Here is a 25,867-nt window from a genome sequence, read left to right on the forward strand (position 1 = left end):
CACAAAAATATTTACATTTCAGAAATAGTGTTGATATTTTAATACTACTCATAAAAATACAGCTGTGTGCTGCGGTACTTTTAAGAGTTCATAGGACACTGTGACTTGTTTGATGAATTTTGTAGGCCTCTCTTGGTGCCTTGGTTGCTTCTTTGCAAGCTGTAGAGCAGAGTGGTCTTGAAAGAGCCATTATATTGTGTTGAATAGCTATCGCTAGACGTTGGCATACTTTGATGCTTCTGAAAGCTGAGCATAGGACACGCACCAGGCTCTCTGCACATCCCTTTGTCCTTAATCTCCCTGCTTCCTGGCTCGCTGTTTCCAGAACCTGAAGCCATTCACCAACCACCTCTCACCACATGAGGGATTTTGTGACTGTTCAGAGATTGTTTGCTTCTTATTTCCCTTTTTGTGTCACAGGATATACATGCCTACCTTTCTTCCCCATTAGCCTTAATATGATCCTCCTTGGATCTTGACTCCTTAGGTCAACAGGAAAGAAGCTGCTGGAAAACCCACTTGAAGTGGACAAGTTCCCCACCGCAGCCCAGTGCCTGAACATGTGATGGGCGTCTTTTCTTTTTTTGTAGACACTTGGTTATTGTGGTGAGGGTGAGAATAACAGTAAAAAAACATTCCAGTCCTGAGACTTCAAAAAAGTTGTTGATTTCTTGTTTCCACCCTGTTTTGGCAGCAGCATTGAAATATCTGCGGGCTTGGGTGGAAGGGAGTGGCTGTTGGAAGAGAAAAAAGGTCTGTGTTCATAGAGTCATTAAAAAAAAAAAAAAAAAGCTCTGGTGAAGTCTTCCTCTTAGTTGTACTCCACCAGAATAGGGTATGTATCAGAGCCTTCCTTCCATTGTGGGGTTCGTTAGGGACTGAAGGGCAGAGAGCCTGAGATGAGGTGCGCTGAAAAGCTGCTCCTGCATCCTCTGCTGCTGCTATTAGTGCTGGGGATCGCAGCCACGAACCCTAGTGCCTGAGTCCTGACATGGTGGATTTAGTCAAAAAAATGGTGCTTCCAAATGGAAAAATTTAATTAAAGAATGATTATAAACACATAATTTCATTTGGCAATAATCTTTTCAAGTGCCCTCTGTGTCAGCCAGACTGCAGACTGTTCTGATTTTATTGGTTTTTGCTGTGGCCTGAAGATGGTGTTGGGTTGTTTCACTGGCATTCGTGAGCTCAGATTGGTCTCACTGGTTAGCCAGTCCCTGCCTTGCTTTTATTTGTTCCATCAATAACAAATCTGAAAAGAACTTGTTGCAGATAGAAGGCGCTTGCTGAATGAAGCACAAAAAAAAAAAAGCATTTATTTGTTCTTCAACATTGTTTTCTCCAAAGGCCTGTTTTATTATAGTTTCTTCTCTTACATCAATGTGTTCTGTATGTCATCTGTAAAGTATTAAATGCAACTATAAAGTGTAAGTGCCTTATATATGTTACTAACATGTCTTCTCTGTTTGTGTTACTCAGGCTGTGAAATTTGAGCCGTATCATGACAGTGCATTAGCTAGATTTCTGCTAAAACGGGGTTTGAGAGTAAGTACTTTAAAATACAGCCAACTCATGCTAAATTCCTGGCATTATGTCAAGAAATTGTCACATGTGCTAATTGTAATGTTTTACTTCACCTCTAGAACAAAAGAATCGGTCACTTCTTGTTTTGGTTTTTAAGAAGCGAGATTGCCCAGTCCATGCACTACCAGCAGAGATTCGCTGTGATCCTAGAAGCCTATCTTAGGGGCTGTGGAAAAGCAATGCTACATGATTTCATGAAACAGGTTCAAGTAATTGAATTGCTGCATAAAGTCACAATGGAGATAAAATCGGTTTCTGCAGAAAAGTATGATGTCACTTCTCAAGGTATGCACTAACAGGCGTTTCTACATTTGCAATAGTGTTGTTTTTCCCTTTGGGTGTGAAAATATAGACATCAAATTGTACTGTTTATTAAAAAAAATCATGGATAGATGATGCTGTAGATACCTGTCTACATAGACAGTCAAAGGGTGCTGTTATTACTTTTTATAAAATGCCAGTGTAAGTTGATAGTGATTGAACTAATAATACATTTGTTTGCTCTTTCCACCCCAAAAAGGATGAATATTAATATTGTAGAATGTACATTTTCATGCTGCTTTTACTTATCTTCATGAACCTCATGCCATGCAACTGGGAGGTTAAGATCTTGAACATATCCTTTAGTTCAGTGCCAGCACTGAAAAAAGAATCAACCCAGGACACAAACATTAACTGGAAATGAACAAAAAATGACACTTGCCAAGAAACACAGCGTTATCCTAAGCAGTCACTCCAACACCCTTGGCAAGACCATGGAGGAGTTGAGGACAGTCTCTGCTAGGTCACAAAGAAGCTGGTGGATCAGCCCTGAATCAGAGCACATCTTTGGTGCTTTGTGATGTGATGAATAGGAGTCCTGTGAGACACAAATGTGGTATTGTTGCTTTCAGTTCCTGTAAGCACTGCTTTGGAAGCAGGGTTTTTTGTTTTGTTTTGTTTTACTGACTTCCTTAAAAGCTTTTTTGTCATCATTCCTGTTAGTTGCTTGGAGCTGGGACTAACTGCATGAGACATATGACAATATTCAAGTTCTAAAAGCAGTAGAGAGAGACCAGCTCTTCCTGTGTGTTCAGCCTAGTATGTTCTAGGCCACAAAGTCCTTGGTTCAGAAAGTCATTCCTGCTCTGGTTACGTAGAGGTGGCTGGGGTGGTGGTCAGGATGCAGATGTTCTTGCAGACCTTGTCTGGAGAAGTGAGGCGTCCTCTGAGGAACTGACTGTTGTACTTACTGGCTGTTAGGAGATATTGTTTGGGGTTGGAGATTTCTGTATCAAAAGCATGGTATAAACACAGAGCATTGGGTACTGCCTTTGTTACTAAAATTGTTTATGTCACTTGAAAAAGACACTTCATGAAATCACAAAGAAATTTAAAGGGAAATATTCATTTATTCTTCAATATATATCAGTTACATTGCCACATAATGTGAATTACAAGACTTACTAAATGCATATGAAGTATTCTTTGTAAACAGCACTATAAATTTATCTGAAAGTGCTATATAATCTAAACACATTCGGTCAGATTCGAATGTCTCAGAAAGAAACTTACAGCCTTGCAGATGTACGTCTGTAGCAGCAGTGGTTTCCATAATGCATTATCTGTGAAGGGTATGTGGGAAAAGAAGAAAAGTTTCAAGAGAAAGCAATCACATTAACACCCACCGGATTTTGAAATTAAAGAATCTCTGTATTTAATCTACAGCAGAACAGTTAGAGAAGTCTTACATAATTGACATTTCCACTGAATAAGGCTTTCATTCAGACTGTCCTACTAATGACATATCTGGTTTAATTTATTCTCAGATTACTGAGGATATAATTTTTCCTATAGGCATTCTATACTTCTTAATTTTTTAAAAATGTATTTCCTAAACTTTCTTGTTTAGCTCATTGCTTATTTGCCCTATCGTTTCTAATGCTCTTATTTATTTATATTTTAAGCCTGAATGCTTTAGACTGTTTCATTTCATTCTGTCATGCAGACTCCTCTAATTCTTGTATATATTTTTCTTCCTCAAGTGCTTGTGGATTTTTTTTTAAATTGCTTTTAGGTCTGTGGTACTCCAGTAGCAATCATGCCATCAAACTTTCTTTCACTTTTTGTGTAATCTCTTTGTTTTTAATTAAACATAACAAGTGATAATAAATAAGTTCTTAAGATCATAGTATTACCAGCTTAGATAGGATTGTCTGCTTTCATCACCACTGTATTAGATGATTTGTCTTCCAAGTATGTGCCTTTGCAGCTGTTTCTTTTCTTAAAATGCGTAGTACTTTGTTCTTAAGCTAGGTCAACACTGGAAATTGTTTTAGCAAGTGCTTTCACTTGTGTTTTAAAATCAGCTAATGCCTAATTTTTACTATGAGTTCCTGTATCTTGCTGTCAGATCTTTTTTTTTTTTTTTTTTTTAACCAGAGTCACATCAATCACCTGGCATTTCTAGGTACTTCTTTTCTAAAAGCATTTAGAATAGATTTCCCATGTGTATTCTGTGAATTTTCTTGGCTTGACTTTCTTAATTTGATAGCAGCTTTTGAAATGTCATAATTTTGTATATATTAGATATCCAGGTCCATTGCAAGCTTTCTCATTAAAATCTATTTTTTTTACTTTTTAATTTTTAGCATCAAAAGTTCTTGAACATGTATATTCAGTCTCTACTGTGTAGCTCCAATTTTTTTTGGAGTAGCATTCAGGTATTTCTCCTAACAAAGGGTAATATCCAATGTATTGCTTATATTGCTCATGTCCGTTAGCTGAGATGAGCAAAGTGCATGGTATTATGCATACTGCTTTAAGTTGAAGACTCAAAAGCTTGAGGTTTTATCAATGAAGAGATTCAGTTTGTATGTAAACAAAAAATCTTGTTCATATAAATAAATAAACTGCAAATTTTCTTCTTCCTGGAATGTGAGATTAACAAGGCTACAACAGGAAATCTTGGATGGTAAATTCAGCATCTCTGTAGTTGAATACCTTATGGTTATAGTACACGGTACTCCAAGAATTCAAAAGCCACGAGTCTGGCTATAAGTGCAGTGAGATAGGTCAAAATAATGGAAAATGCAGGGTGCTTTTAGTTGCGTCTTCCTTTTGAGCCTTTGAAGTAGATATATCAATTTTTCTTTGGCAGTTATAAGGTCAAAATATATTTTTGTGTGTTGTGCTGTGTTCTTTTGCTCTTTTTAAATGAAGGGTGACATTTTAATGTAATCTCCTAAACCCTAGAGATAGTCTTCAGAAGAACACCAAGCACTGTGTAGTACTTTCAACACTGTGTAGAGGGCTCATGATTTGTGAGGTGCTTGAAGACTTTAGCATTAAGTGTCTGAAACAGCCCCATTCATAAAGCAAGTTAAAGAGTTTTCCTTCATTCCTCAAATCAGAACATCCTTGAGGAAAGCAATTTAAAACTAAACGGGGACTCTTTTTGTTAAATCGTGTTGCTTAACAAGTTTGATTAGCTATAACTTTTTTCCTTCCACCTTCTGATTTCAATAACTTTTCTTACTTGCAATTGCAGTTATTGCACAGCTTAGACAAAAGCTTGAAAAACTACAGAGCAGCAAACTTCCAGAAAGTTTTAGAGTCCCATATGATCCTGGGCTAAGAGCAGGAGCCCTAGTGGTAAGTAGTACAAATCCTTTTTTGAAAAAGAATCTCCTATCTGCAAGTATGTTTCATTTGGTAAAAATTTTTTTGCATGAAATATGATGATATTTCATGGCTTCAGAAGGATTTTATTCCCATAGCTAATAGCATTTTTCTAAATGTAATTACATGCTACCATGCACTAAAACAAAAACACCATAGAATCCTAATCATTAAATGTCAATTAAATTGAGGATTTAACCAGGTAACTGACTTCTTTTTACATTAAATACCTGTATAAAACTGTTTCAGTTCACTTCAGGGGCTTTGGGATATTCAGTTTCTGTTCCTACATTTACTTTCTCTGTCTTACCTTAAAGATGTCTCTGACCTTCATATGTCATTAAGGTTTAGGTCCAGACCATGGTCTTACTAGACAAAAATGTTGACCTTAGCTATTTTGATTTTTTCTATATCTATATGTTGATTGTGTTGCTTTTATTAGGATATAAATTAGCATTTTTAGAAACATGTTAAGAAACACTTATTTTTTATGTGTTGCTTCCTACAGTTTTGTGGTGAGATTATGAAGGCTCATGCCTTTGCATGTTTTGCGAAGTTAAAAACATGATTAATAAAACAACAGATGTGTTGTGAAAGTCGATTTGCTCTTGCACCTACTATGCAATGTGAGGTTAGGGTGAAGAAGCACAATGAAGGTCTTTGGATTCACTTGATGTGCAGCGAGAGGGAGCCCACAAGCCAGTCACTAGGGTACTCATTTGGGTAACTGATATTATTTCTCCATATCTATCCATGTTTCTGTTAAATAAACCCGTGCCTTTGTGGACAGGCTACAACCTAGTCTATCTTCAGATTGAAAGAGCTGAACACCTCTCAGCTGGGCACGACAGAGGTGCTGTGAGAACAGAAGTCAATTCAAACATTATTTACTTAAGAATATAAAATTTCTGACTTCTTCAAAATCTTAATTTAAATATTATCAATTTTTATACTTGTATACTTTTTTAACTTTTAAACTTCATTTATTTAGCTTTTTAACAAAAAATAGACTTCAAAATAAAACATATTTTCTAGTTTTCCTTCACAATAGGAAGTGTGCAGCCCTACCAGGACCTTCCTAGATACAGGAAGCAATTGATTTACAAAGGAAAGTAGTTATGTCCAAAAATACATAGGCTACAGCCTTTTTTTTTTTCTTCAAACTGTATGAACAGACACATTTGATACAATGAGCTGTGTTGGTAACCTTTAATTTCATCTTCATTCTAGCAAGTGTTACTTGTCCGTAAGCTTAAAATCCTCTTAGCCTGAAATTTGAACATTCTAAACCAGATATTAGGAGCAAAATCAGTGTTTCTAGTACATTCAAAGATAAGCATTTCTTTTCTTTAAAAAAAAAAAACCAAACATGTACAAACTGTTTTATTTCAAATTGCAAGCTCAGAACCTCAATCTACAAAATATGAATATCCCAAAATACTCTTTTTCTGACATTAATTCTGTCAGCTCTCAAGCACTAGTGTACGAATGTTTTTTTAGATGCTTAGATTTAGATTTAGATCCTAGATTTTAGATGCCTTTACTGTACATGGTTGTGTTCCAACAATGATCTAGGAATTCCAGGATAGAAAGTGTTAATACTACATTTGTATTAGACATGATTAGTTGAGAAAACATTTGAAATTATGCAATTTCTGTAGTTTCATTGCTGAACTTCTCAAGATTAAAAATTTAGCAAGCCTACATGAGTGTTTATTCTGTTATTTTATGACTTATTATGTTAAATTACTTTCACAAGTGCCATTTTCCACATAAATTTGACTGAATGATTTGCTTAGGAAATTGAATTAAATCAAGCACTCTGGAATAACCGAGGTGACTAGAAGTCATGAGGGTAGATGATGTGGCAAATTGCATTGGACAACTATTATTTTCCTGGTTTGCAAAGCAGCTCTCAGAGTGCTGTTGGGAAGTTCAATATTTGCCAATTATGTCAGAAGCTTTTATTCCTGGTTCGAAAGTTCTTTCTGTCTGAAGCAGATTTACAAGTTAAATCCAGTTTCAGAGCATCAAGGCATGCTTTTCCCTTTATCATGGAGAGTGTTAAAAGCTTTGCAGCTTCAGTGAGATTTTCTGTGGCAGCCAAGTACCATTCTTTACATGTCATTTCGGTGTGTTTCGTGTGGTATAACAGGTTGGAGGTTTGTGAACTACTCTGTAGCTGACGTATGAAAAGGTTAGCTGTGTTATGTTGGAGTACAATGCCTAGCAATAAATGTGTCTTTTCACAGATAGAAAAATGTAAAGTAATGGCATCTAAGAAGAAGCCCCTGTGGCTTGAGTTTAAATGTGCAGATCCAACTGCTCTATCGAATGAAACCATAGGCATCATCTTCAAACATGGAGATGACCTCCGCCAGGACATGCTTATTTTACAGGTATGATAGCTAAAATGCTGGGCTGTAGGTATAGAGTGAATAATGTGAATATTTAACTGTTGTTTTACTTCTCAGAAACGTACACATTTTCTTTACTGTCCACATAAAATAGGAGGCCGTCTTTCATTTTTTAAACTGTATGACAAGCTGATATTAAACCTGGATCTTCTTTTTTGTACTACAGTGTTTTATGTTACTGCTACCCTGTTTTTTCCTGCCATATGCCATACATACTCCACATTTTAGTGTTTGAGAGAAGGAATCGGTTATTTAGTGCAAGATGGCCTGGTTTTCTGAAGAGTTTTTGTGATTTATTTATGCAATGGGTGAAGTTACAAATGAAAAAGAAATTGGCAGGTACCATTGCTGCAGTAATATTTCATCAATTTTTCTGACAAACTGGCTTGTTAGCACTTTTGGTGATATTTATGGGGGAAAATGGGTGTATTTACTAATGTGTTCAATCTCATATCATGTAGAAATCATACAAGATACTTATTAATACTTTATAAAACGCTAGAGAGTGCTTGAGCATAGGACAGGTTAGGAAATATAAAGCCTGGTTCTGTAAGTGATAATTTTAAATGGCTGCACACTTTCTGTGTTTATCTCTCAAGCTGCAAAATAAGACAAGTTCAGCCCTATCTCAGACGTATGGGTGGTGTTATTTGTGTGAGTAATAAATAATGCCCAAACAACTTGAAATAACTTAGTGGATACATTTTGGTTTTACTAGATTCTTCGAATTATGGAATCCATTTGGGAAGCAGAATCGTTGGACCTCTGTCTGCTACCATATGGCTGTATTTCTACAGGGAACAAAATAGGTATGAGATCACGCTTACTATAATTAGAAATTTAAAATATCGTATATTCATACTTGGTATGAAGAAGTGGTGAAAGTTAATGACTTATGCCAGATGTTTTTTTAATGTAATAATAAGAATGAAGCAGAGAAAAGGGTTAAACTAACAAAACATTTGTGTTTTTTCCTGACCTAAAACTTCATACCCTGTACTACATAGAAGCAACAACATTAGTTAACAGGATGTTCAGTCAGTATTCTTCATTTGGCATTAGGTAACACAGCACAGATCATCTATTTTCTAGAATTTATGCTGGGAGAAATCAAGGAGTTGCTTTTGAAGCTTCCAGGAGGACCACTTGATGGTGTGTAGAGCAGCTTGATCAGCTTGAGAAAAGTCCATTTACACCCAGAAATGCCAAACTGATATATAATTTGTACTTTCTGATGGCTCCAAGCTGACTCGTTGTGATTGAGTCTGCATATATTATGTATCCTAGCACATCCACTTTGTACAGTTTCCTGGTACCCAGATAATACAGAATTGTTTGTAGAGTTAATTTCACTGACCAGTTCCTGAACAATTGGCTGGAGAAAAACCTCCTTGGTGTAGAAAAATTGGCCATGTCCAAATGAAGCTATGGTGCTGAAAAGAATGCTTTGGCAGGTATAAACCATGCATCAGTGAGATGGATTAACAAGTACTGCTCTGCCATTTACTCAAAGCCTGGACATGTGTAAAAATTAGTAAGGTTGTTAACTCCTGTCATCTGTGTAGTTAGCAGTATGATAGTAACTGCATGGATAGATAAAGTAATGATAATATAAATTCTGCCACATATCTCCCGTGATCTCCAGCTTTTTACTCCTTTTTTCTTTCTACAATGTATTTTGCTTTATGGATTGAAGAATGATGAACTGAGTCCCAATAAAATTAAGAATTTTTAATAAATATCTGCAATGTACTTCCTCTCTAAAATACATTGCCACATAAAATTTTTATCATCCTTTCTTTTGGCTTCAAGATTTCTCAGCAGTGCAGAGAACCCAAGCTCACTGATAAAATAATTGGTTTCATGACACATAAGAGTTTTCTTTTTCCAATGTAAGTGTTTTAAAACTAAATAAATCATATTGATAGAATTCTAATATAGGAAATGGAACACAATATATCAAAATACTAACTACACTTTGACTGTAAATACAGGGAGTTGTGTGTTTGTTTGTTTTTTTACCCTTATGTAAGTTGTAAAAAAAAAAAAAAAAAAGCTATTTTCTTTTAGATAGATTTCAGGATTTTGTTTAATTTTATTTAAAATCATCCTAAGGCAATGTAACATTGAAATAATTGGGGAAGGTGGAAGGATTCTGCTAGTGATCATAGCATTCTCATATTCAACTTACAGACTTCAGTTTTCTTTCATGAATTCTTAATTGATTCCCCATTCTTTGATCTTTGGTTAGGAAATAATTGTTTGTTTTCCTACTTGCATGGTGGAGATGTAAGAATTTAGCATCCCCCCAGCACCACAGTAGGGGCATGGTTAATCACATAAAGGCTTCTGTTCAGTTTGCTGAGAATACCTGCAGCCTAAATTAGTAATACCCAATCTGGGACACTTTGATGTAGAGCTTATGCTTGTTAAGAACAAAACCAAAGAGTGGTGACATGCAAACATTACTTCATGATACTCGTTTGTGGTTTTCTTCCAAGCTGCTTCTTCCCTACCTCATAATATTTCCATGAAACTTGGGGCATTTTCTGTGTATTTACACAAGGACAATACCACATTTTACACTGAGTATATGGAAACAGCCGAGTGTCTTACAGATTTCCTGACACCTGGCTGGTATCCCCTCCTGAATAGATCTTTCTCAGTCTGCTGAAGACATCTGCATTTAATGCAGTTTGCAGTTCTGGAAACATCTGCCCCCTCCACTGCTGCTGCCAAATAGACCTCAGGGGGAAGAACTTTCTCTTCCATGTATCACCAGTAAAAGATCATACCCTATTATCTCTCCCCTTGACGTTGCCATATGTTCCTGGCTCTGCAGAGCAATTATCACTACTTACTAAGCTGTATCACTGCCAAATTTAAAAAGTTCAAGCTGGCACATAATGTAAAAGTCACCTGCTTTAGTACCACAGATCCCTAGAAACATTGTGGATTCCTCCCAGCTGAATGAAGTTCACTTGAGATCCTCTATCCCAGTAACTGAAGCCTTCTCTAAGACTAACCATACCTACTGAGAGACAGATCTGTATCCAGAGGGATTTGCCAGTAGAGATGTACTATTTCAGCGTTTTTTTTTATTTTTTATTTTTTACCATGGTGCCTTTAAAGTATTTACTCAGGCAGAATAATCACTACAACATTTTGTGTAGGTTTTTTATCAGTCTTTTGGCACTACAGTGGACAATGATCAGTAAAGAGTTTTCATGAGCATCTGCTTTAAAATCTGCAGACTTTTCACACTGCTAATCAATACAGCTTTGCTGGGAGAAGTTGGAAATGAAAATGAACGCAGAAGATGCCTCCTGCAGCAGCTCCACTCCCCTGGAATCAAGAAGCTGTTGACCAGTAGAGGGAGATTTGTGAGCACAGACGGGGGAAGCCTTTCAACAGCTGGAATGTGATCTGGAGCTCACTGAGGAGGAAAGCAACAGCTTGACAAGCACAAACCAAAATGCAGAGTTTTTTAATTTCGTGGTGGTGGTTTTCGGAGGTCGTATTTCCACAATAGTTTGGTTACAAACAAAACCACGTCTTTTTCATGACAGAGGAAATACCACCAGGGGAGAATTTATTTATGCATGGAAGGCAGAAGAGAATTTATCTATGCATGGAGCAGAAGATTACTATTTTGTTTTTCCGTTACTGAAAAATTTGCACATAATTCAGTACTTGCAAAAGGGTAGGGCTATGAACAGATAGAAATTCATCTGTTTCAGGTAGTCAAACTGAATCCAGATCAGAAACTGCTTTGAGTCACTTCTGAGAGAATGGGATATTTCTGTTGGTTGCTTATCGTTCAGCTGGAACTGAGGCCAAGCTTTTACCTAGAAGACTTCGTTGAACTTGAACTGGAGGAAGAAAATATATTTCCAGTCACCAAATAACTTCAACTAAAATCTGACCTTCCCTCATACAGGCATAGAGAATATAAGAGGAGACTGCATATGCTGGTCTTGGCTACAGTGCAGCTTTGTATTGCAGCCTCCCTTTCTGCTTTCTCTCTCTAGGGTACCCTTTTCTCGCATGACTTGTTAGTATGAACAGTAAAAGTCCATGTTTCTGCACATATTGCTGTGATGCACTGATTTGTGAGGATCTGTTCAGTTTAGGGACTTCTACCCTTGTCTGCTGTTGACCCTCCCATGGCCAGTGGGAAAAAGACTGGTTGTTGAATTGTGTTTCTCTGCTGGTGAAGAACAGTGTGTCCTTACTGACTTGGACCAACGTGTAGGCCCCAACAGCATGAGTTTTCCACCAGCAACCCACTGGCACGCTGGTATTCCTGAACCTTTTAGTGTATATGCACATGTAAGCTTAAATTGGATTTACAGTGGGAGGGCCCACAATAGCTCTCTCTGCATCACTGCTCCTCCAGTGTCACTTTTGTTTCCAGGCTACCCCAACACTGTGGCTTCTCTTCAGCTCCTCAAATCAGTGAAGCTGGGGAGAAGCTTTTCAGAAAGTGGATGATACCTGGGCTCCGGCAGGGGATGAGGACAGGAGGGGTAGTTCCCCTGCTCAGGAAAAGCCTCATGCAGCCTCATGTACACTCATCGCGTGATTCTTACCATTTTAAAAGGTTTTACGTTCTCATGGAAGAGTTTAGGATGCCAGGGTAGTTTGGAGCTCTGGCTGGCTTCAGCTGGGAGTGGGCAAGAACCACTGTTGCTTGTAAAATAAACTGCTGCTCACAAGCAATGAAATTATGCAGTTGATATAAAAAAATACAGTTTATTATTTTGCATATTGTATATGCTTTGATGTCCATTTAATATAAATTCTGGCTTCTCCCTTCCTTTCTGTAGGAATGATCGAAATTGTGAAAGATGCTACAACAATTGCCAAAATCCAGCAGAGTACAGTTGGTAATACCGGTGCGTTTAAGGATGAAATACTAAACCAGTGGCTGAAGGAAAGATGCGTCATTGAGGAGAAGGTGAGCTCTTTGAATTTTTAAACAGGGTGTTGTGGTTTAACCCTTCAGGAAGCTAAGCACAACAGAGCTGTTTGCTTACTCTGCCCCGCAGTGGGATAGAGGAAAGAATCAGGGGAAAAACACGTTAAACTTGTGTGATGAAATGAAGACAGTTTATTAGGAAAGAAAATGAAAGAAAAACAAAACAAACAAAAAAAAAAAACACAAGTCATGCACAATGCAGTTGCTCACCACTAGCCAACTGATGTCTAGCCAGTCCCAAAGCAATGGTAGCCCCCTGCGGCAGACAACTCCCGCAGTTTTCTTGCCGAGCATGACATCCATATGGATGTCACGAAATATCCTTTTGGCCGGTTTGGGCCAGCTGTCCTGGTTCTGTTCCCTCCCAGCTCCCTGTGCACGCCCAGCCTCCTCACTGGCAGGGTGATATGAGAAGCCAAAAAGTCCTTGACTTTGTATAAGAACTACTCAGCAACAACTAAAATATTGGTGTGCTGTCAACATTATTTTCCTCCTAAATCTGAAACATGGCACCGTACCAGCTACTATGAAGAAGATGAACTGTACCCCAGCCTAAACCAGGACACAGGGTTTTAAAATGCACCCTACTAATTGAGGGTTCCTAACCATAACACGGTTGTGTTTACGGTTTTGTTACTTAAGTGAGTTTGAAAAATCTATTCATTTTCCCTGTGCTCAGCTGTGAGTGTCTGTGAAAGAGCCTTCTGCATCCAGCTGGCAGCCGGGCTCCTGAGTAACAAGATGCTTTAGAAATGGCTCCTTTGTCAGTGTTATTTAGAAGTGATACATGAGGAGCAGATTGAAAGGACATCTAGGAGCGCTGAGAGGCAGTGTGGTTTTAGAGTATTTTAAGTACAGGTTTGGGTACTCACAACTCCTTTGTTTAGGAGGCCAATTCCATATTCTTATTCAGTGGATAAGGAGTTGGCTTAAAGGCCGCACCCAGTGAGTTCCAGTCAATGGCTCTCTCTCCAGGTGGAGGCCAGGGACCAGCGGTGTCCCTCCGGGGCCTGTCCCGGGACCGGTGCTGTTTAATATCTTTGTCAATGACATAGACAGTGGGATTGGGTGCGCGCTCAGCAAGTTCGCAGATGGCACCCAGCTGAGTGGTGCAGTCGATACCCCAGAAGGAAGGGATGCCATCCAAAGGGACCTGGGCAAGCTTGAGAAGTGGGCCCACATGAACCTAATGAGGTTCAACAAGGCCAAGTGCAAGGTGCTGCACCTGGGCAGTGCCAGACATGAGCACAGACTGGGAGAAGAACTCACTGAGAAGGATTCAGGGGTTCTGGTGGATGAAAGGCTCAGCATGAGCCAGCAGTGCGTGCCTGCAGCCCAGAAGGCCAACTGCGTCCTGGGCTGCACCAACAGAGGGGTGGCCAGCAGGGGAGGGAGGGGATCGTGCCCCTCTGCTCTGCCCTTGTGAGGCCCCACCTGGAGCCCTGTGTTCAGGTCTCGGGCCCCCAGCACAAGAAGGATGGGGGGCTGTTAGAGTGGGTCCAGAGGAGGGCCACGAAGATGATCAGAGGGCTGGAGCACCTCTCCTGTGAAGAAAGGCTAAGAGAGCTGGGGATGTTCAGCCTGGAGAAGAGAAGGCTCCAGGGAGATATTGCAGCTATTCAGTACTTAAAGTGGTCTTATAAATAAGATGGAGAATGACTTTTTGCGCAGGCAGACAAAGACAGAACAAGGGGGAATGGTTTTAAACTAAAAGAGGAGAGATTTAGGTGAGATGTTAGGAGGAAAATCTTCACTCAGAAGGTGTTGGGGCACTGGAACAGTTCGCCCAGAGGAGCTGTGGATGCCCCATTGTGTTTTTACCCAGCTGGGCAGCTGAACTCCACCACAGCCGTTCTCTCACTCTCCCTTCCTAAAGGGAAAGGGGGAGAAAATACGATGCAAAGGGCTCAAGGGTTGAGATAAGGGTGGGGAGATGGCTCAACAATTATTGTCACAGGCAAAACAGACTCAGAGTAGGGAGATTAAGGTAATTTATTACCTGTTACTAACAAGCTAGAGCAGTGAGAAGCTAAAAGCAAACTAAAAACACCTTCCCCCCACCATCCACTGTCTTCTACATACTCCCCCCAAGCAGCACAGGTGAACAGGGATATGGGGGCTGCGGTCAGTCCCTAACACTTCATCTCCCCCACTCCTTCACGGTCACTCTCTGTCCCTCCTCCACGTGGGGTCCCTCCCACGGGATGCCGTCCTTCCCAAACTGATCCTGCAGGGGCTGCCCTCAGGCAGCAGCTCTTCAAGAACTCCTCCCGCGTGACTCAGTACCACTGGGTCCATCCGTCACCTCCTGCCCACCTTCTGCACTGACCTTGGGGTCTGCAGGGCTGGTTTTCCTCGCTCTCCCAGCTGCTGTTGTGCGGCATTTCTCACCCCCCTCTTCCCCTTATTCTTTCTCAGAAGGTGTGGACAACTGCACGCTTATTTTATTTGAGCTAAGGTGTAGAGCCACAGGCAGTGCAATGCGGGGTTGTGATCTTAATCTCTGCTGTGCAACAGTGTTCTTTTTAAGGCAGTTTGTTTAACTTTTGCTTGATACGCATCACCAGAAAGGCGTATGAATTTGAGAATGACTGAAGAAATGTTAGTTTCTAGCACTGAAGCATTTAACATCTCTAAAATCTATTTTTAGTTTCAGGCAGCTGTGGAAAGGTTTGTTTATTCCTGTGCTGGATATTGTGTGGCAACCTTTGTACTTGGAATAGGAGACAGGCACAACGATAACATTATGATTACAGAAACCGGTGAGTTTGGGCTTGTTGGTTTTCTTTTAGACTTTCATAGAAGATGCGAGGACTGTCTACACTTCATTAGGTTTATGTTTTAATCTAATAAATAATTCATGTAACAATGAATGAAGAAAAAGAATCCAGTTCTGTCAGCATTGCTTACAAATTCAGGTACTTGTGTGACATTGAAGCCTATCATCACCCCTTTTGGCCTTCTTATAAGCTCTAGATATTTATCATAAATGATGCTATTATTTTCCAAGGACGAGTTTGTTACAAACTAAGTCATGAGGAATGGAAAAGTAATCTTTATGTCTAGATACAAGATCTAAAAGCCAAAAAACTCTAAAAAGGAGACATCTATTCACCTGTCTGGAGTGTGGATGGGTTTCTGAGTGTGTCCAGTGGAGTTGTATCTGCCGTCAGAATTCAGATGTTACTGGACTGTATGTTACTGGAGGAACATAATTGGTTTATATACCAGTAGAAAATCCTAGAAAGTGTACGTGGAGTGTAGTGGTTTTGCTTCTGAAGTCTGTGGGATGGTTTGTCCCAGGACAAAAGGGTTCCTTGTATACCAGAACACAAAGTGACAACAAACTGAATGCCAGGTTGCAGTAATTTTATAGTAGCAGTGAACCTTAGCTACACAAACATCTACTTCTATTTTTCCTTTTAAACATAAGCGTACTCAGCAAAGTGAGCATACTAAAAGAGCAAGCAATTTAAACATGAGCATGCTAAAGCATATTAAAACAGGGGGCAAAGCACACTTGACAATTGACAAGGGATTGGCACCTTTAAGATTAATCACACCGACTAATGAGCTAAAATTGGGGAAATTATCAACCTCTCATACTCTCTGCATACTCATACTCTCTGCATACTCATACTCTCTCATACTCTCATACTCTCATACTCTCTGTCGGAGATCTTCGCTGGGCGGCACCCCCGGATCAACCAACAAGAGCTACCCTAAGCTTGAGTTGGGGAGCTACTCTTGCAGGGTTGCTGCTTTCGGTCATCTGACTAACGAGCTGATGCAAGAGCACCAGGTGTGTTTCCAGAAGGTTGCTGGTCCGTGAATACCAGACTATTGTCTACTTACCATCAATGTCTAGAGGAGGACATTGTCTAGACCATTCACAAGTGACTCAGTAGGTCAACACAACCGTGTCAGCTGTGAATAGTCCATTGATATCTTTAAAGACGTAATAAATCACAGATTTCTTTGTGTAAGTTGGCTGTGCAAGCATGTTACATGAGCATTCTGTGTTCCTTTTGTCCCACGCCATACCCGAGGAAAGAAGCATCTCACCATGTGGTTGCAAGTCTCCTGAAAGAACCTAAATTTTTTGTATTACAAACCTTGGGAATTATTTCTGTGGCTGTGTATTGATTCACCCCCAATTTTACTTCTCTATGGAAGTCCCAGAAAGGACCCCAGATCGAGCAGTACATATGAGGGAGTTTTATTTGGTCTAAGAAATTTACTTCTGGTTTCATGAGCTTGCTACTTCATAATTAGTCTTTACATAATGCGAAGAGACAGAAAATACTTTTGGGCTTAGTTAGATGACTGTATATTTAATATTAATCATATTGTAGTTAAAGTTTTACCAGTTGAAGGCTGGAGAAAGGAAGTACCCTGAAGGCAGAAATGAGCTAATTGGAGACTACAATAAAAAAAAAGTTCACCAGAAGTCCTTGAGGAAAAGAAGAAAAAGGCTTTAAATTCAACATTAATATATATAGTACTATAAGCATTATGTAATTCAGTGTAAGTGCCTGTTGGCAGAAAATTGAGGGACAGGTCAGTAGAAAGGGAGACAGTAAAGGAAAGGTTATTCATTTGTAATCAGGAGCAGGTTAGCAAGAGACTTTAGCAGAGGCTGTCTTGAACAACAGAAGCCAGAAGGATGTGGGGTAGGTTATGGGGACTCAAAAGCTGCCTGAAATGCTGAAACATCTAAGGGTGGTCCCCGTAAGGATCACTATCAAGTACCATCTAACATCATTTGATGTTTCATCTTTTTGTATACATACACCATTATTACAAATATATGTTTTTAAGTAAACATACTCTTTCCATCTTGTCTGACAAACAAACAAAATAATAAAGTAATCCGAAGAGCAGCAGGGCACTCTGATCCTATAGGTGTAGCAGTCTTAAGAATGGATTTTTTCATCACTTTCTTGGGACCTGATAGTGTACTACAATCTCAAAGTTATCCAGGGGGTGGCAAGACAAACTTATTCAGTACAGTTCAGGAAGGTACATGAGTTGGTAATGTAGCTCTGGGAGGAACAAGCATGTTCTAGTGCCTGGCATTAGTCGAGGAGCTGGACAGCACCAGAATCCCTGGGAATTTGTAAGGTACCCAGCAAGCCTGTTCCATGTAGAGATGTGCTGGGATCTGATTGTTACGGATCTGAGGCACAAGCCTTCCTTGCTTCATTTTTGAAAAGCTGTAAGTGTATGTTTAGAAAACACAGCAGTTGGGCCTGGTTTTTAACAACTTCCAAAGACAAACAAAAAGTAACTTTGCCAAGAGGACATGATTATGTATTTCAAAAAAAAAGAGAGAAAATGTTGTTTTCTGCTGAACTAAAGAGCTATCATATTTACCCCAAAAAAAGAGGTTTTGGAAGTATAGTTGAATACAAATTAGTGTTCTTGACAATTTATTGTATTTGAGCATAACTGTGACTTCTTTTTATGAAGGTAACCTTTTTCATATCGATTTCGGCCATATTCTTGGGAATTATAAAAGCTTCCTTGGAATTAATAAGGAAAGAGTTCCTTTTGTGCTGACTCCGGATTTTCTGTTTGTCATGGGGACTTCCGGAAAGAAGACAAGTCTCCATTTCCACAAATTTCAGGTAAAGTGAATATTTAGCTGTAAGTCAATTAAGCGGTGTTTTTTACTCTCTGAAATGAACATTAGTGCCTTAGATTTCAAAGGTCTATGCTCCTGGGTATTATGTTAATAAAATTTACCGTATCATAATACAATTCTGGGATATTTTAGCTCCAACTAAAAGCAAACATTATCTGTAGGATTATGGGAACTAGGATGCAAACACCCACAAAGCCACACTGAAGGGTTTCAGTTAGCAGCAGACCAGCCAGGCTGTCCTTTCTTGTTTTGATCAAAAATATGTTGTAGGGGACGTCCGTATTTGTGGCAGTAGAGAGTGACAGCATTAAGCAGAGTCTTCTGTGTAGTCCAACTAGGTGTTCCTCATCTGGTTGTGCCAGTGTTACTCCCTCCTGCATCTGCCCTCTTGTCCTGGGGCTCAGCTTACTGCATCTGGACAGAAATTTACAGTGGCATTAAACTATGTCACATTCTAGTGTTGTGAAGTGGATGGACTTAATGCTCTGAAAAAGAAGAACAGTGTTAAAAATCTATTCTATTGCAGTTTCCATTTGAAAGTGAGCCCCTCCAAAACAGCTGTGATTTTGTTAACTTGTGTGGGACCTGGGCAAGGAGGGAACAAAGCAAAATGCTGTTTAGTATGTTTAGTGAAGTGTCTGAGAGCGTGGCTGAGCAGAGGTAAATGGATAGCTGGAGTGGTATTCCTGTGCACATCTTCAAGAACTTTAAATATGTGCCTGATTAGAAAGGAGGTTCCATATATTATCAAAAGAAAAAGTCTCTCCCAGTCTTAGAGTCAGAGCAGAAGACTAAATGAGATGTCTGGATTCTCTTTGGATGAACCAGTCTCTCTGACATGGTAAAGAGTTTGTTTTTCAACTTTGAGTACCTATTGTTGGATAGTGAATACATCCTGTTGAACGTATACGTTATTGTACAGCAAGTATCGAGGCAATTGTCATCCTTGAGCTCAAACTTCTGAAAATAACTAAACAACCAGGTGCTATTTTTGAATCTTTATTTTGCACAAGGCCTAGCTTTATTACAGTGTGGGTGTTTCAAAGGGGGCTTGTAGCTCAGATTGTTTAAAAGCAGGGTAGGTTTTGCTCTGGAAGTGGGGAATGCTGAGCCTGTGCTCTTAAAGAAGCCTGCGAGCTGTGCATACAAGAAGGGTGGCTATTCAGCAGCTGTAAGCCGTGCCCACGTGTGGGACCAGAATGCCCATTTGGGATATTTCATTTCGTAGAATATTTCTGTTCTGGAAGCAAAAAAAAAAAAAAAAGAAAATATGAAAGTGGGCTAATAGAGAATTGGAAGAGTAGCAACGTCTTACTGTCTACAGTGAGGTGATGTTGTGTTAGTGTATATGGATCATCCAGCTCTTCAGAGAATGTCTGACCTTTACTGCAGCAGCTCAAATACCAGAAGTAATAGGAGGTGATTTTGGTCTTAGCCTTTCTTTGGTATGCAATGCCTTTGTAATACAGTAGCAAGTCCTGGTTTTGACTGAATACAATTTATTTATTTATTTTTTTTTACTCTGACTGTTTAGAAATGCTGTGATAGTGCCAGTATCAGTTCCATAGTGTCATTAACCAGTTGAACAGTGTTTAACATGCTTTACCTTTGTGAACTGTGACTGTGATATGTGACCTGGTCATTTTAAGTGGGGTGATTTAGACACAGACAACAGTAACGCTGACTGAAAAAAATGTAAGTTCATGTACAGTTCTGCTTCATTAAATACTGTTTATAACCTGCTATACTGGTACTACATTAAAAGGCTTTTCTGTCTAAGAAAGGCTTTTCTGTCTCAAAGACCATCAAAAACAAAGCTGAAAGCAAAATACTTTCATACAAGTAAAATAGTAACATGGAGCAAGACATGCAGCACATATTCTGCTGGAAAAAAAGTATTTTTTAAATTATATGTTCAGAGTACCAAAAGTAAACAAAATGATAGCTTTGCTTTTCAACTGGCTGGGTTTATCGTGTTTCCTAATAGGGATTCATTCATTGTGCCTGCTGACTCATTCAAGTATTAATGGAAAAGTCTCAGCATTTATCCTTCATTAATTTTTAAGAGCATCTCTCATTAATTTGTACTTCAGCTACATTAAATATGTTGTACTTTAGATGAATCCTTTGTTTTTACAGGCTTCAGTCTTTTAATATTTGAAAATATCTTTGAGTTTGTTTGATTTTATTTCTCTGTCACCTATTGGATAGAGTCCCACAGATGTGTTAGCCACAGCTCATGCTGCAGGCGACAGAGAAGGCTAATTAGACAGGTAACTTTGATTAAATCCACTGCAACAGAGTATAGCTAGTTATTGCTGAACTTTTAAAGCTGTCAGTGGCATGGCAGCCTTTATGAAACTGGCAGCAAAGCTCACTTCTATTAGCTCTTAGTCTAAATTTTGATTCCCTTTTTGTTTGTTTTTCTCACAATGGTTTAAAAAAAAATAGATGCCAGAGGTTAATAATGACATGACAGAAATGTTTAGCAGAAAACAATATTTGATAGGCATGACTTAATCCAAGAAGACAAGTATTTTTCTGTACCATCTGTGAATTTTTCAGATGCCTTAGTACTGTCCAGATTTCTTCTCCTGTAAGTGTCAAATGTAGTGGCGTTTCCTTTCCACCCTTTGGCTGAAACCCATACAACTCTTTTACTCCTATGTGCATGCAAGTTTATCACTTAGAAGATTGAAGTTTTTCAGTAGGATGACCTTCCTGGTCTTTTGAGCTTTGTCCTCATAGCTGTCATTAGTTACCCTCAGTTTATCTTTACTAGTTTTTCCACTGAGTTATGAATGAACTTTTATTCATTATATCTCATTTATTTAATTAGTTAATATTTCATTACTTTACCCTGCTGACTTGATAATACAGAGATCTGTATTTTCATTACTAATCTCATAATCTCTTCTGGATGTACCATTTGTTTCCAAAATCACATATATTTGATTGTCAAATAAAGGTGACAGAAAGAAGGAGGATGTACAATTCATCACTGAAAAACACTTTTTCTGTAGTATACTGTACAGGAAAGAGATGACCTATATAACAGAACTTGGACAGTTTATATTAAAAAAATGCTTGACCTTTAGGATGCTAACACTTATGACGGTTTCAAGCTGTCAAATTAATCAATTGTTCTTTGTTCTCTGTTGGCCAAGATGGGGTTGGTTTCTCCTCAGCTCCTCTCATTTTGCCTGTGGCTTTATATTAGTCAACATTTTTTTTTCCTAATCCCGTGGTATTCACAAACCCTTGACACACGCATCTGTGTTACTCTTGATTCTCTCTGCCTTTCTCAGAAGCACAAAAATGACTTTTCTTGAAAGATGTTAATTCAAACCTCCATTCAATTCCTGCCTGAATAAATAACTGTAACAAGTAGATGCAGATTTTTTTTAATCTGTTGAATTCTTACAAGGACTGCATTTGAGATGTAGTGATGCCAGTTTCTTGACTGCGTAATTGTTTCTCTGTCTTCAGACACCTTCAGTAGCGAGATACATCATCCATAGAGAAATGCAAAACCTTCTTTGATATAACTATAAAGAGCTTTCATCTCTTTCAAGGGGAACAAAACGCACGCTAACTCTTGTGACACGATTTCCCTGTTTGAAGTTGATACACATAAGTAGAATTTTTTTTCCTAGTGTCACGGAGAGAAACTAATCCCTGTGAAAAGATGGTTGTGTTTTCTATTGTAAATTGTGCTTTGACCATTGCAATTCATCTTCTGCTTTGCAAGAACTAAACTGACATTAGAGTTTGTAAGTTCTCATCTTATTTCAGGACAGGATTTATTTGGAAATTTAGAGTGAAAGATTTAAGGGCTCAGGCAATAGAGGAGAAAAAAAAAAAGGAAAGAAAGAAACCCTACAGACAGATCTTCAAAGTGTCATCTTTCTTCCTTTGTATCTTCCTAACCTGTCTGATTGTTTGTCCTGATGATGCTGATGTGAACAGTGATAGATGTTATGATTATTTGTGCAATCCTTACTGTTTCTAAGGAACAAAAATAAACATGTACCATGTGAAAAATAAACAGAGTTCTAGAGAGCTAATGAGATTTGGTAGAATTTACATTAAAACACTTAAATTTCATATATTTTTTTAAATAAGTTCATATAAATTTCTGGAAACGTTAATATGAATATTTAGTTGGGCAAAAATCAGCATTGGTTCAGCTTAGGTTTTAATAGCAGCAGCCTTCCTGGAAATATTTCTCATCTTTTTACATTTCTGCATTGCAGGTCCAATTTAACTTTGTAATGTTTGATTGATTTCTTCATTGCATTGTTTTCCTTAAAATGTTATTTCTAAAAGTAAATGAGTAATAAATTTAATATAAGAAATAATCATTTCAATTTATGTATTAGTCACTTATCATTAAGTATTCTTTTAAAGGGCATTTCATGTTTTTCCAAGCTGCAGAAATTTCATTCCTCTAAAGTTTATACTGTTAAGGAAAAATTATTTATATATGGAAGTGAAAATGCAATTTAGAAAAAAAAAAAACCAACACCACCAAGAACAATAATCCATTGAATGCAGTATGGCAGTACATAAACATAGCAGTCCTAAAGCCAGGTGGTGTGCCTGAGTTTAAACTAGAGCTGTCAGCTGGAAAAATTTCTCAGAACGCCAAGCCTGAAAAATCTTCTCCATTAGCAAGCCATCACCTCTGCACATTTTATAGACGCATATATAAAATGAAGAATAGACCCCTGGAGGTGCTGCTTTGTTCAGTATCACTTGCTGTCCCATGGTCTTTAAATGGGAACATTCCAGCTGTAGAGGAAGACGATGAATTACTGCCGTCTCTTTAACAGTCACAGAAAGGGATTATACAACAGGGAAATTAATCTGAAATTTTGGTGAAGCTAAGGCTTTACGCTTTAGCAATTAATATAATATTATTAAAAAGCGCCTTTTGTTTGTACACCAGGAGAGGACTAGTTGCCCTAAGGTGTGTTCATGAATGAAGTAACAACGAGCAAGGGATGCAGACATCAGTTTAATGTTTCTGCTCAGATGAACAGCTCCCTTGGGTCTCCTCTGTCTGATGTACGCCAGTAATTGAATAGTGTTGGTCAGTGAGAGCACTTCATACCTGAGTTCCTGTGAAAATCTTAAACTATCCCTTTCAGTTGACCTCATCAATTAACAAACAATTCTTCTCTTTTGTAGGATGTATGCGTGAAGGCTTATTTAGCTCTTCGACACCACACAAACCTGCTGATCATCCTGTTCTCCATGATGCTAATGACTGGAATGCCCCAATTAACCAGCAAAGAGGATATCGAATATATCCGGGATGCACTGACAGTAGGGAAAAGCGAAGAAGATGCCAAAAAGCATTTTCTTGATCAGATAGAGGTTTGCAGAGATAAGGGCTGGACTGTGCAATTTAATTGGTTTTTACATCTTGTGCTTGGAATCAAGCAAGGAGTAGAAAAGCATTCTGCTTAACATTTTATGTAAATCAGCTGTAGGTGTGAATAGGAAGTTAGCGAATCTACATGTTATTATTTATGCATTCCGAATAAATGAGCAGTCGAAACTGCCTTTACTTTGCTGGCAGCTTAACTGGATCTTCAAAAAGGCAGGGGCTTTTGCTTTGCTGCTCCAGAAGATCTTCCTGCAGTGAAGATCTTTTTTTTTTCCTGAATGTCTAATGACGTTTCAAGTTGCTGGATTCTGTTACCTAGCTGCTTTGCTGATGTGGCCTGCAATTTTTTTTTTCTTTAGTAGTAGTGAAGGAGGAGCTTGAGTAAGATGATAACCTGCAAACTCAAATAGAAATTTTCTGTGGCATTACCTTAATTGTTCATGAGGGTCAAGCCCTTCAAATGGGGAAAAAAGTCTATTTAAAATACATTTAAATGCCTGTAGGAAATGTATTTCTTTCTCAGGATGGTTTACACTCAAGTGTTCTTCACCCACATCACTCCCCTTTGTCCCTTTCCTAACATTTTGTTGTTTTTGGATTTTTAATGTGCCGTCAGTAGGAAACAGCTTTGATTCTACTGCTAGAAGAAATTACCTTACTGTTATTTTAGCCTCCTGACATACACAACTGAGCATGACTGTCGCTCCAGGAGAACTTTAGAGTTCCCTGGAGGCTCCTCAGGTTTGAACCTGAAATTCTGAAGGTTTATTTTTGGAAGTTTTTTTACTGTATTTTTTTAATGGGGAAGGTCCGTATTATATTACAGATCATATTCTTACTGTAAATTTACTAAAATTCCACCTGTATAGTAAAAGCTTTATAGAAAAAGCAATGGTACTTCCTTACTCCTCAGAGAAAAGTCCTTACATAAGAGTAATTGACATTTTACCAAATATTCGAGAAACCCAAAGTTATTTATTCTTTGGAGATATATTTTCAGGATATACCCATAAGGAATTAAATATAATCTTTGAAATTGTGTATATTTTGCTATTTATTTTTAAATTCTTGAAGAGACTATACTACTGAAAAGCTATTTATGAAAGAAAAAAAAATCCTTATCTTTAATTTCAATATTTAAACTTTAAAGAGGAAAAAACGGGCAGTGTTAAGTAGAATTTTAACTTGTGTGCTGTAGGATACCTGCAAATCATGTGGTCTGCCTACGGTAGGAAAAAAATAGCATGAGTTAGTCTTTGACTTCAATTATTATAGTATACTTCCTCCTAATTGATTTGTACCAAAGAGAGAAGATGGCTTACAATATTGCTTTTTTGCACTTGTGCCTATGTAATTTCTTCTTACATAGTAGTTTTACATGGGTTTTACATTACATTTACATGATTAACTGAATTCTGTAATTCTGTTATCATTTGCTTCGATAGTTTCACAGAACTGATAAGATTTTAACTACTGCTGCCACTGTTACTACTGAGTGTATTCTGGAAGGATTTTTAATAAATGTACTGTAAATGGTGTCTCTGTCATGAGACACAGGCAACCTATTTTTGAAATATAGATGTTTAGTTGGTTACTGTGCACAGCAATATTTTTGATGTATATGATAGACTTGGTTAAGGAAATCTAAAAAGTTAAGATGTAGAATATTTTGTTGTTCTATTATCATTCTGCACAAGATAGGCTTAAGAACATACTAAAATATAAATGAAATGGTGAATATTGTCTGTAAAATGATATTTTTAGATTTGTATTTTGTAGATCTGAAATAAATTGACATGTTCTGTTCATTTGATTTGCCTTCATGAATAAGCACTTTTCCCCAAAATATCAGTAAATATTGTCACCCAGTCATTTCAAGACTGTGTAGTCTCAGTAAGAAATCATATTCAAAGTCCCACTCAGAGGAATTGTTTTAGTTCCGTATTAATAACTTCGTAGAATATCAAATATCTTCAATTTTAAGAGTCTATAGTGTTAGAATTCCAATTACTATAATTGTAAAGTGTGAAGAGAATATTACCACTTTATAGGAGCACTTAATTCATTCCTGTTTTGTTCTTTAAAGAAAAATCTAAAGATTTTAGTAAATTCCTGGTTTTAAAATAACAGGTAAATCTACTGCTAAATTCAAATGCAACATGGTCAAGTAAATGCTAATCACA

At 38.1% G+C, this 25,867-nt stretch overlaps 1 protein-coding gene across 3 annotated transcripts in view; it reads left to right on the plus strand.

Moving 5' to 3' along the window:
* PIK3CG (phosphatidylinositol-4,5-bisphosphate 3-kinase catalytic subunit gamma) overlaps positions 1–25,492 on the plus strand; it is a 37,403-nt gene extending 11,911 nt beyond the window's left edge. For all 3 annotated transcript variants that reach the window (XM_013190757.3, XM_048068497.2, XM_013190756.3), the window contains exons 3-11: positions 1,480–1,545; positions 1,644–1,869; positions 5,114–5,217; positions 7,497–7,643; positions 8,380–8,470; positions 12,491–12,621; positions 15,293–15,404; positions 18,115–18,272; positions 23,483–25,492. In XM_013190757.3, coding sequence (XP_013046211.2) covers positions 1,480–1,545; positions 1,644–1,869; positions 5,114–5,217; positions 7,497–7,643; positions 8,380–8,470; positions 12,491–12,621; positions 15,293–15,404; positions 18,115–18,272; positions 23,483–23,764 — 1,317 coding nt within the window. In that variant the 3' untranslated portion in view covers positions 23,765–25,492. The remainder of the gene's footprint in view (positions 1–1,479; positions 1,546–1,643; positions 1,870–5,113; positions 5,218–7,496; positions 7,644–8,379; positions 8,471–12,490; positions 12,622–15,292; positions 15,405–18,114; positions 18,273–23,482) is intronic.
* The last annotated feature ends 375 nt before the right edge of the window (positions 25,493–25,867 follow it).

The sequence above is a fragment of the Anser cygnoides genome, chromosome 1 (genome assembly GCF_040182565.1).
Source record: "Anser cygnoides isolate HZ-2024a breed goose chromosome 1, Taihu_goose_T2T_genome, whole genome shotgun sequence".
Classification (NCBI taxonomy): domain Eukaryota; kingdom Metazoa; phylum Chordata; class Aves; order Anseriformes; family Anatidae; genus Anser; species Anser cygnoides.